Below are 13,275 nucleotides of genomic sequence, written 5' to 3' on the forward strand. Positions count from 1 at the left end.
CGGATCATACCTGATACCTTGTAGTTTTCTCAATAAAAATAATTAACATTGAAAAATCGTATTTTTGTCTACTTTTACAAAATTGATCGAAGTGTGCAACCTCTAAATATTATTCAACCTTCTTGAAATTTGACATATATGTGTTTTACACCACTGAGACTCTGAGCGTAAACAAAGTCTGCAAAAATTTTATTTTTTATTTATATATCTACCAGGTATTAAGAAGTCATGACGAATGCTCAGAATTCACTATATTCAATTTATATAGTCGTAGCAGTAGAGCTCCTTGTGAAAGAGTTCGTCCAGGTAAATACTGCCACCTTACCTATTTCTACCGCCAAGCTGTAATGTGAGCATTACTGTGTTCCGGTTTTGAAAGGTAAAGGTGCTGGTGAAATTACAGGCACATGAGACATATCAACTTATGTCTCAGAGTGACGGGCGCAGTGGCAGTGCCTCTCAGATATTTGGCGATTTAAAGCTCTGAAGATACTGCAATTGTTATGGTCATGCGTGTAGCTTACCATCAGGCGCACGACTTGTTCGTCTCGTCACTTGATAGTATAAAAAAATGAGTTTTTACCTAATACCTTGGTGACTTATACTCAACACAGATAACAAATATGTTTTAATATAATCTTTTGTCCCCTTTACTTAGTTTGTTATTGGTAATAAAAATATCATTTATGGGGTAAAAGTATAAAATTTATCGAATTGATACAAGAATTATAACAGCACGTGATTATAGAAGTATACAAGGTGTAATCGTTAAGTGTGTCCAGGTGATAATTCCGTAAATAAAGAGGTATCAAAAACCTATCAAAAGTACGTTACATTACCTAATGAGTAAAATGACATCAATAACTTTAAAAAAATAAACCTAGAAACATCCAAAATTTTGACTTTAAACGCTCAAATACATTCGTAGAGAGGCTTTAGTTGGCCTACTTTAAAAGGTAACAATAAGTTTAAAAGATAGTAAAATTATCTTTAAGATAATAAAACTATCTTTTAATTGAATGAAAAGAAAGTAATGTGTATTTTTAAGTAAGTGCAAAATGTTGTATTCAAAGCAGTTGCTCTAAACTAAAGCCTCTCTACGAATGTGTTCGTATTGGTACAATTTAACATGTTATATCAAATATATAGGAGCGTTTAACGTTACAATTTTGGATACTTCTAGTTTTGTTTTCAAGAAGTTATTGATGTAGTTTTACTCATTAGGTAACGTACTTTCGATATCAGTTAAAAGGTTTTTGATATCTCTTATATTTGCGGAAAAATCGCCTGGGCACACTTAACGATTACACCCCGTATAAGTAGGCAGTTATCAATATAAATAAATCTCTTCTATCTTTTTTTGTTATCATTTTTTGAAATATTTTAATGAATATTGGCATATATGGGGACAGGAAGAATAGATTTTGTTCAGTTTAAAAGAGGAGGGAGACTGTATCTAATAGCGTTCATCAATGAATACTTACTTATGCTAAGGTGCGTGATTCCTTACCTATTAAAAATACTGTTATCTGTTTACAAAAATAATATGAAATGTAAATATACAGCATATATACTTCCTGGAAATTGTTTATGCATGACTGACTATGACGTTTATAATCTTTAATATTTATGCACCAAGTTCATTCTAAATAAAGCATTTAAAACAATGGTAAATCATATCCAAAGCATATAACGTCTCGTAGTGTAGAAGAGTAGATAGTAGAATGCTTCTCTTAAGAGCTTGTAGAAAATAATGGTCACATAAAAATGGATAATCTAAATCTAATTTTAGCAACTTACAATATGAATATTTTAATAGATAAATATAATTGTCGGAAACCCTATTTTCTGTTGTAGTTTACAATAAAATAATTCGTCATCGACTGAAACATTTTATATAAAATACAGTTTCAGTATTGTTTATTACTTATTTTTGTGAAACTACTCGACTACTTTGTTATAATTACAATTTATAACTACATACCAAATTATATTAAATCCCTAGAAAGACTTACACAATTCAATAAACAACTAAAGGCATTTCTTGTACTAAATGTTATTATGGCTTAAATTTTTTGACGATATATATGATGACAAATAACAATAATAACACAAATGAAAAAATTTCGACAACTCTCATTAATAATTATTTAAAATGGATGTATTGTATAAAGTATGTTTTCCATTTCTAATTATGAATAATGCATCATAATAATGTGACATAATAATTTAATCTTACGATATTATATTGTAATAATTTAATATAATTAAATAGTGTGATATATGAATTTAGCCCTTAGACGTTACTGTGCCCTTGCAGGGCGTCACATGTATACCACCTATTAATGTTCCATCTGAAATTTGTAATGTGATATGCAATAAACAATTGAAAATTATTAAGATGTTATAATTATTAATACAAAGATCGAACACAAAGAAAAATTCCTTCGATTTGACAAAACTGTAACCTGTGTCTGTTTTTGCCAATCTAGGGCCAACATGTGCCTGAGTCTGGCAAAAACAGACACAAGTTCGAGTCCTGTCAGTTCGAAAAAATTTTTCTTTATATTCGTCCTTTGTATTCATAATTATAATATTTTCTTTATGCTTGATCACTGTAATCACGTACTACAGTCTACTAAATAATTCTAGTAGTACTTCTACTAGAATTATTTACTAACTTACTTTTCTCTGTAACGATAAAAGTACATAAACGTATAATAAATCATGAATATGATGTGATTGCACCTAGCGACCTTGCTAGCATTTTGTGGGAAAGGTGTCATCCATCAAAAGTTAAACTCGTGCGGCTAGACCACTGGTGGCCGTGACCTGACGTAATTGAGTTATTTCAAACTTTTTACACTGCTCGAATCGTAGCTGAGTGTTCTGTTCCAAACGCATTGTTGGATGAGAAATACGTACCTATGCCGCAGCAATAAAGCGTTCACTCGGCCGCTGTACAATTGAAATAGAGCTTCTATTTCTTTATGAATAAGATCTCGTACGTACAATTTTATGATGATGCACATGCTGCACCTAGTGTCTGGTTTAGAAAAATACCATTATAGGTAGCCGTATGAATAAAGGAAAGCAAAAGAAAACCGCTCCATATCTTTCTACATTAGTTTTGATTATAGTGACCCTCCCTACAGACCCTTAGGGTAGACGAGAAGGGCACTATAACCAGTGCGCGCACAGGAATCTTATAAGTTCAGGTTCTGACCCCCAGATCAGCCAGTGTACAGGGTTGTCACAGACCACTGTCACTTAACTTCATTAGCCACCGACCCGGGTGCATATAGAGTAACCCTCCCTATTTTTCAGATAGGTACCGAAGCTGTATGCATGCCCACTTTCCGTTGCGCGTTGCATAATTACGGGTTGCCACCGCTATGCCGTCGACACTAAAGTCCACTACCAAATCTCCTCGTTGGTGGCGGAGCTGTAAGGCACGCTTACTTCCCGACGCCGAAAAACGACCTCTAGTTCCCAATAACCTAAGCGGCTGGAGGAACCGGAAGATATCTAGCTTATCCTCCACTAGCTCTCCAGGCTAGTGCCGGAAATGGCAGTCGCAGTGTCCTGCGACAATGTCCGGACATAACTTCCAACTAAAAGGGCAACTCACGTGTCCCGCGCGTCTCCTCGCTTCAGGCCCTCAACTAGACCGCTACAAAGACGCGCTAGCTGCGAATGAGACAGACGCCGCGGTCAAAGAAAAGATCTGAAAACTTTCGTTTTAATAACCGTAGAGCTCCTTGTGAAAGAGTTCGTCCAGGGAAGTGCTGCCACCATACCTATTTCTGTCTCCAAGTAGTAATGGGAGCATTACTGCGTTGCAGTTTTGAAGGGTATGGGTGCTGGTGAAACTACAGGCACATGGGACTTGTCAATTTCATGTCTCAGGGTGAAGGGCGCAGTAGCATTGCCCCTCAGATTTTTGCAATTTAAAACTCCAATTGGCACTGCAACTGTTATAAATAGGCGTGTCGCCTACCATCAGGCGACGTACGAAGAACGAATTGTTCGTCCCGTCACTCGATGTCGTAAAAAAAAACTAATTTTCTAAAAAACAATTCAGCCTTACAATGAGCAATTGCTTTAAGTATTTCGATTCAGTCAGTATAAAGATTTCTTAATGATTACTTCGGAAAACTAAAGGAAATTGAGCTTACCCGACCAACAGATTTTGCTAGTCACGAACATCAGCACTTGTTTAAAAAGTAAAAAGTTTAATCCTTTAGACAAAAAGGTACTTACGTTTAAAAAAAAACGATTCATAAATTGTAAACTACGTTCTCAGTTCTCTCCTATGGAATAAAATTTATTGTCTAGAATGGCAAATGGTTCAGAACGCATGAAAAAAATGGTTAATGAAGTAAGATGCGCGTTTAGCGGACCGTTGGTAAAAGCAGGCATCCATGCGCGACCGAGCGTTGATCTCAGCTGCGTATACGTCGCCGTAGTAAGTTCAGCACAACGATGTAATCAACTTAAATGCAACTAATGTCTGTTGATTTTACTTACATGGATGAAGATTCCACAACTGTGATGAACTTTTAGGAATTTACCTTTACTTATTGCCAACCTGAAAAACAAACAATTTTATTATAAGACAATAATACAATTTGAGCATAATAATTTCTTAATAACATAATGTTATTTTAAGTTATTTATTAATTATTACCTGCGTATCATTTTTAAGAACAGGTGGAGGTCTTTGTCAATCAATGTAGCCTAATAATTGGAAAATAAAAACATTGAATTAAAAAGTGTTTTTTAGTTATTTATTTTTTAAACACACTCAACACTTACGGCTACTATACAATAAACACAAAATGCGTTTTTATAAAAATAATGAATCAGTCGACGTAATAGGTACGTAAAACAAGTCAAGAGTATGGGCACATGATAACAATTATTAACACCAATGTAGTAAACAAAAACCTAAGAATAAGCAACATCAATATAAAATTATGTAATGGTAATTATAAAACGTGCTAGTCAAAAAATTTTAGAAATATTGTAAACATGTTAGAATAGAGAACTCTTAAGAGGTTATTTTTTTACCTATAGAAACTGCTATTTTAGTACATTTATAGCATATACATATGCTAAATATTTTATCAAATATGCTACATACTAAGCTAGACGGAACAATAGAAAAGATTTTTAAATTAAGCTTATAACTAAAACATTTTATGCATTATCTAATAAAGCATAAATCTCTATCAACAGTTACCAGTTCTCTTGCAATAAATGATGTAATCGGTATGATCATGATCGAAGACGTCATCCTCGTGGTATCTGAAGGGCTGGGTGTGGAAGTCTTTGGGCAATCTCGTGGCGTATTTGGGTTTAAAAGTAGGCTCTGGTTTACGGGCAGGCCACCTTCGTCTATTACGGTCGGAATAGGTAGGACGAGAGAGTCGACGAGGGCGTATACGAGATCGGCTGTAAATAAATAATACATATATGTAGAAATTTGATTATAAATAAACTTGCGGTGTGCATAAAATTCCTCCAAAAAGCAGAATTAAATTTAATGACATTACAAAATATTTATTGCTTTCTGATCTAAACGATTCTATTTGCCTTCTTATTGAATCGATTCTTTCGAAAATTGCATTGAAATAAATCGATACAAAAAATCGTTATTCGTATGCATTTAAATCGATCTTCCTAAAATCTAATGTGCATCCTTAATAGTAAGAATCCACAGGATTGCAAAGTGAGTATTGTGTGGAGTTGCCTCTATTTCGTCCAAAAAATATTTTTTACAAAGAAATTTGCAATAAGTATGGAATTAAACTAAATACCGTATTCGCCGTTTCTGCCGACGATTTTGCTTTGGGTAAAACCCGGGCAGGTTGATTAGGTTTTAACTCACGGCCCATCTTTGGCTACGATCGGTAGTGCGCCCACCAAATGCGGTATTTACACTCTGCTATTTGAAAAATCTTATGTCCAGCATAAAAATTAATAATAATAACAATTATATTATATGTCGTACAATATAATGTACATAAACAATCTGTGAATTAACACGGAGATGCTGCAGCCCATCTCCTAAATATATCCCACAATAGTAAAGCGTACTTTTTATCTCTACATCTATATACTTTCTGCTTTGCTTAAGAATGTTTTGCGTGTTATTGAAATATGTTTTCTAATAATCATAGTTTTCTTTTTGTGTTACAGAAATTGCTTCGATAAAATATCGTTTCGGTAAAATGTCATTTTGATTTACATTAATCATTTCTTCACTTCAAGTGACGCGAAATATTTACTTGCTTACTTTTGCATAACTATATACAATGAAATAAAGGCATAGATTTGCATGTTACGTGGCATTAAGGGAACAATATGAGATTTTTCCCACTAATTCTTATTTTTTAAGTGACACGTCTATCCACAACAGTTTCGGTGCCACTCAGAGCTTTAAGACATAAATGTCTTATGCAATGGGCAATGCTACCTCGACCATCATCCTGAGGCATAAGTTGACAATAGTCCCATGTGCCTGTAATTTCACCAGCAGCTCTCTTATCGTACCCTTCTAAACCGGAACGCAGTAATGCTGACATTACTGCTTGGTGGCAGAAATAGGTAAGGTGGCAGTACTTCCCTGGATGAATTCTTTCGCAAAGAGCTCTACTGCTACAAACAATAATAGAAAACAAAAATGTCGTTGATGTGATTTGGTACGCAAGTTAGCATGATAAGATCATGTGAGCGTAGTTGATGTCTTTTGTACGGAGACTTATTTTCATTTTATTGTAATTACATAATAATTATATTATAAGACTTATTTTGCATTATATTATAAATATTATAATTACGTAATAATTATATCATAACAAAAGATATCAACGAGATTAATATTTTGAAACGTTTAATTTACTTGACATAAAAGAAAATCAAGAAATCAATGTAAGTAAAGGACCACAACGTCTCTTTATGTAGAGATTGAAGAATTACCACGAGAAAGAAGTTACTGTTTTTAAATCATTTCAACTTACCCTCTAGGTCTCTTAGCATAAGGCACCTTCTTGCTGGTCTCCGGACGGGGTAGGTAATCGTCATCTTCGTCATCGATGGGGTCTTCTTCTCGCGGTCTAGTGTGGTGGAACACGGGCCTGATTTGCGGGATAGACACCGGATACGGCTTTACAACCGGGACAGGAACCTATATGAATCAGCATTATTATTTATACAGAAATACGACCTTAACAGATCTGTGATTCAACCTCTGCGCATTACATGAGAAGATTCCAGTTATTTACCAGTTGAAATAATCAAAAAACTAATTTTTTTAAATCGATTCTAGTTGTACGGGATTCTGGTACCTAATTCTTTAGATTTATATATTGTAAGTGATATGAATGACTGACACATTATTATAATGAAACATGTTACAATATTATTTACATAGATTAGAGAGTAACGAATTGAAAACTTGAAAAGTGTATAAAGGGTTTTGTAAATCTTCATTAGCAAGCAGATAAGTATAATTTAATTTTGATTCATGGTTTAATGCGCAAAGAAACAGAACTACTACAGACACAAGTGTGTTAAGAAAAGTGCAAAAAATTTAAACTTTAGAAGGTCCATCTCTCATGGTCACAAAGTCATGGTACCTTTTAATTTAACCCGACAAGTTACTACTCGGACAATATGTGGTTTACCAAGTAGAACTGATATGGGCTCTCATTCTTCCGATACTTGTACGTGTGATTTTTAGCGTTATCTTATGCAGCATTCAAAAAACGTTAGTTACGTGTGCAGACTAGTTACAGGCCTATAATACTGAGTTTTGTATTTTATCTGTATATTATGTTTAGGTGCTCTATTTTAGAAATTCGGTTTCTATTTCATTTTGGTATTGGTATTGGTGCAACGGGCTAGTTTCCGCAACTCGACGTCGAGGCGCCTATTTTGCGCCTGTTTTTTTCTATTTCATTTATATTTGTTTTTGTTTATTCTAACGAATTTTACGACCAATAAAGGTACACCCTAAAAAATCAAGAATATTTCTTTGTGTTGATATTTTTACATGTTTAACCCTTCTAATACCGCACATAAAAATGTCACTACTTTTCTTGTCGTAGTACTTATAATGATTCAATATAAAATGTTCAATGTATGTAAAACACTCAATTTTATCAGTGTGTCGTTGATACTTCTGTATGGAAAAGCAGTAGGCGCCAACTACACTGAAAACACTACAAATCGCACAGTAAATCCGGTAGTTGGTTTTATGAGATCCATATAGCGAAACGGAGTCATAATCTAATATTTAATTTTACGGTAAACGCAGTTACTGTCCATGATCGTATTAATATGTGTACTTCAAGTATATCTTAAAATAAAGAAATGTAATAACAATAAAGTCATCGTAACACGACCAAAGGCAATAGTAGACTGTAACAAACAATTAAATAACACGGAGCGTTGACATCATTATTATCAGTAAACATTTGCTTTGCTGATCATATCGCATCTCATAATTGTCGTCATGACACGAACAGTTACACCAATTACCCAAATGAAACCATTTTAAGCAGTAACGTTGTAAATGCTATTTTTCACACATCGATTGCGCCGAACCTCTCTTCGCAAGTATAGTATAAGACTGCTAAAGCAGCCCCTTGTCGATTATAAGCATTTCTGAGGTTTTTCTAATATAGAATAACGTGACAGATAATTAATTTCGCCCTAACATTTTACTACCCGAGCAAAATGAAAAAAAAAAATACGATGGATGAAGCAATCACAAAAACTACAGTTTTCTTGACTACATACTGGCGAAAGTGTACTTGTTACATGTCCAATGTTCTCTTGGACAGTGCATTATTTAGGTATGTTAACGAGCTAGGTATTCGCATCATCGTGATGTAATCACGTAACAGTTGGTGAAACCAGTGAATTGTAAAACAAAAGACGAGCTTGGTTGAAAAACAGAATGCAGTTCTGCTATTTTAGGAAAATGTGACAGACAAGCGCCAAATCCCAACTTGCTGTTGGCAAAAACAAACGATGAAGAATATAATTAACAAGAATTACATCCGTGGCGATTGAGTCGACTAAGACATGGTAATTTAATGGTCCTAAGCACAGTACTTAATGACAAAAAAAAAAATACGACTCATCTCATAATTGACGATCACAGCAGACCGTCAAGGTTACATTGACGTCGGTCCTTTGATCTATGGAAGCTGTACCAAAAATGGATTTTTCTCATTTCTATAAGAAAATTATTTCAAACAGTAAAGTTGCTCTGCTTGATCATTTTTTTTTTGTTTTTGTTGCTCTGACTTTTTTAGTATTGTTTTGTTAATATTAATCTAAGCAAAAACACTTAAAGACTATGGAAAATATGGTCTATAATTTTTGATTCGGTGCGTTTGTTTTATCATTATTAAAAAAAATATTCGAGAAATCATTTCTACGCACGAATTTTCGTGAACTAAGTTCTTCGTATAAGAATAAGAACTTATACTAAATATTGTCATAAATTATCGTACACTTGAGCAATCTAAATTAGTTTAGCGATAGTACCACGCAAGTCTATTGTTTGCAAAAATAACTACCACTCTTATGCGGTTATTAAAAATTATCATCCAAAAAGGTTCTACCAATCAGGCGCTATCACCAATTCTACAATCATAACTATCATTACAACGAAAATTACTCCAATCTTAGCCAAAATTATATCTAGCTTAGATTAGATATCGCTAGGTGGTCTAATTCTACGATATTTACATATAGGTCTGTACACAACGAACCTCTTTTTCAACGGGCACTGGTACGAGTTTTTCGATCGGGTAGGGAACCTTTTTGACAACAGGGTACGGCACGGGTTTTTCCACCTGTACGGTCAATTCCCGAATAACCGGCACGGCGACGGGTTTTGGTATGGGCACCCTCACTGGGTACGGTTGAGGTACCGGCACTATTACCGGATGAGGTATTTCGATCTGTGAATTTAGGACTAGATATAATTTTTAATTATCTTCCTTTTAGACGTATATGAAACTACGTACAAAGAAATCCAAAACAAAATAAAATATATCATTTATTATCAGACTGTGGCAGAAACAAATATTAGGTAGCCATGCCATATTACTGTCATTTATTTTCGACGGTTCAGCGTATTTTACGTAAAGTTGATACAGTATTTATAATGTCCATATTTATTAAAAAAAACTAATTCGTACGCACAGAAATATACGAGTATGTTAATAGCACCTATTTAACAATAATGGAGCAATTACTGTCCCCGCGCAAAACATGCAAATGCACGTCTTCAACTTGACCGCGAATGCAGGAAACAGCGACAAAGTTCTTTACATGCATTATTAACACGCGAACTAGACTTACCGTTTGCATAATCTCATTTGCTTACAATCACTTTTGCTTCGACGAAAACAAACACATATCGTTTATCTACATTTAATTCTAAGACTGCATTTCGTCTTAATTTTGAATTTAAAGATTGTACGGTGGTACACTACTACTACTCTTCAATATAATCTCAATGTTTCCTCCATTTCGCAGGGATAAAGAAATAGAAATATTTTTCTTACATTCACCAATAGGCTTTTCCTAGTCCCTTTCACTGAACTTGTAACAGCTAATGTACCATGACGGTTAGGTCGATGAGCTTGAATATTATTGGTGCCTAACCACTCGTTAGCTATCGATTTGTCCTCGCAATTTGCTTTCATGGGTTCGCTTTCCATAACTATTACAAAATGTCAATTTTTACGTAATAAAAACTTTACCTGTGCAATTAGAAATAGACTGCAAGGAAATAGCTCTAACTGCTATAAAATCTTAAGTGCATGTATAGTGTTTCGTGATTTCTCTCAAGTGCACGAGTGCGCATCATCTTACTGACCAGAGCAGGTGAGGAAATCAGTGCGCGACGTACAACGTCTGATTTTCCGATCCGCATTCTTTCATATCGGTTTTTTACTGGGTATCTAATTACATAAAGCATGGAATATAGAAGAGAAAGAAAAGACATTTAGTCAATTTAAACAATGTAGTAGGACTTACCGCGTAAGGTTTCGGTATGGGTACATGCATAGGTTTTTGTTCGGAGGCAAAACTTTCAAAATCGTGAAGACCAGCGTTCTTGTATTTTGCCTTCATGTATGATTGTCGCCATTTATCAACCAACTTCTTATAATCATAATCACTGGACAGGTCGTTCGTAAAAGGTCTATACGACGGTAAATATGAAGGGTTCGAGGTATCGTGAGTCCTAAGCCCTAATAAGTCTTCTTCGGACTTAAATTTTGTTGAATATTCATTCGCCCATTCATTTTGTGGTTTCTTCGACTTGTATGGTCTACCGTAAGAAGCCCATTCATTCGGTTTAGCCTCTGAATATTTCCCAAAGTTATATTTATTACCATAAGGTCTTCGTGGTATATGAACTACTTCATCAGCATATTCTTCTCCAAACTGAGGTTTCTTCCCGCGCTGTTTATAAGGTGAGTATTCAGAAGTTTTGTAAACATTTCCCCACTGAGTTGTAGTTTTAGGCAAGTTAGTACCGTACAAATTTCTAACATATTCTACAGGATCATATTTATAGCCTTGCGGCTTCAATGCTTCGAATAGATCAGTATATTCTTCCCCTTTATAACCAGGTACCTTCTTGAATGAGGAGTAATCTGTTTCAGGGAATTGATAGCTAGCCAAGTCTACTACATTGCTACTGGCTGGTATGACTTCATCATTATTCATTGTCTTTTTGGGGTCAATTTCTTCAGCACCCGGAAAATTTTTAGAACCACTAAGGTCAAACGCAAAGTTCATGTTACTGTAATTCGTAGCGTATTGATAACCTTTTATTGGATTTTTCCAATTTTTAAAGTCGTTCGTATAATTAACGAAAGTCCATGGATTGTACTTAAATTTATCTTTATAATCGATGTTTCCTTTAGAGTCTCTAAATGGATTTTTGTTTTGATAGCCGAAATAATTTTGGGAATATTCCGATTCTAAATTGTTTGGTTTCAAATATTCCTTTTCAGTGACTGGTTCAATATCTTTTTTGAAAGGATCTTTGAAAGCTGATGACGAAGTTGTAAGTTTGATATCAAGATCATCAAAATTGGAATAAGAGTTCTCACTTTGGTCTCTAGGTAAAGAATCGTACGGATTTGTCGGATTTATTGTACCAGTCGAAAACTTATTTTCAAGGTCAGTAGGATAATACTGTTTGAATTTAGTAAAGTCTACTACTCTAGGAAAATTTAAAGAACTTTGAGTTGTTTTAAAATTGTCAGTAGCCGTTGGTGCATACGTTGGCGGATATTTGTAACTATTTTGATAATTCTTATGTTGCTCACCGTAGGACTGTTGTGGCTTACTTTCGTGTGTGGTCTTCACTTCAAATGATGTTGAAAATGTTCCTTCACTTGTATTAGGAGATACGTTGCTAAACACAGAGTAATCAGAAAAATTAAGTTTATTTCGGCTTCTAGAACTTAATTTTGCTCCATAAATAGGATTGCTTGAATCGCCTTGGTTTGGTGCAAACTGAACTTGTTCAGAAGCAAAACTTTGAATTTGAGATTCACTGTCAAAATTTGGCTGAGGGTATAAACTCATTTGAGAAAAGTGCAATGTACTCGCCTGGGGATTGCTATCGTCTGCCGTATTGTAGGGTTGGTTGTTCTGTGACTGACTATTAAATCCTGTAACATCTTGAGCCGTAGGAAAGGCTGGAGCATACAACCTCTTAGATGAATCTTGATTGTAGTTGCTCATGTAGCTGGTGTAGTCTGGCGAACTAGGCACAAATCCATCGTAATTCCCGACATCATTAAATCCGAACGTTGAATATGTAACCACATTAGGTTGAGGAGTAGAGTCCTCGTCACTTTTCGTCCGTTTGGTCTTCCTAGTTTTCCTCGTATCGGCAGTATTAAAAACTATGAACGTTATAAGAACAATGAAGAATATTTTCTTATACATGATGGTCACTGATGCGAACAGTTACGCGATATTCACATTGTTCGAGGCCGTCAACAGCAGGCGAAGTCCGAAGAACGACTGAGTGACGGCGGTGGTTGACGGTCGAAGTCCGCTGCAGGATGGGGGTGGCGCGGCGCCACCGCTATCAGACGTGACTCCCGGTTTTCCTATGAAAACGAAAGCGTTCACGCTTCGCCGCTCCGGCAATTTTCCCCAGATTAATTAATTCGCATATAGCGAGTTCAATGAATATCGAATGAATGCTAATAAATTTGC

General features: G+C 35.0%; 1 protein-coding gene across 2 annotated transcripts; it reads right to left on the reverse strand.

The window, feature by feature from the left end:
- Positions 1–5,149: 5,149 nt before the first annotated feature.
- Positions 5,150–13,108, reverse strand: LOC113236601. Of its 2 annotated transcripts, XM_026472746.1 has the most exons (4): positions 11,068–13,108; positions 9,792–9,983; positions 7,026–7,192; positions 5,150–5,457 (listed from the first exon to the last, which is right to left on the reverse strand). In XM_026472746.1, the coding sequence occupies exons 1-4, from the start codon at positions 12,997–12,999 to the stop codon at positions 5,235–5,237; spliced, it is 2,514 nt and encodes an 837-aa protein (XP_026328531.1). In that variant the 5' UTR covers positions 13,000–13,108; the 3' UTR covers positions 5,150–5,234. The 2 variants fall into 2 exon arrangements, with proteins under 2 accessions (XP_026328531.1, XP_026328532.1); XM_026472747.1 differs by lacking the exon at positions 9,792–9,983.
- Between the last annotated feature and the right edge of the window lie 167 nt (positions 13,109–13,275).

Source organism: Hyposmocoma kahamanoa, unplaced genomic scaffold (genome assembly GCF_003589595.1).
Source record: "Hyposmocoma kahamanoa isolate Upper Pololo Valley unplaced genomic scaffold, ASM358959v1 92, whole genome shotgun sequence".
Lineage (NCBI taxonomy): Eukaryota > Metazoa > Arthropoda > Insecta > Lepidoptera > Cosmopterigidae > Hyposmocoma > Hyposmocoma kahamanoa.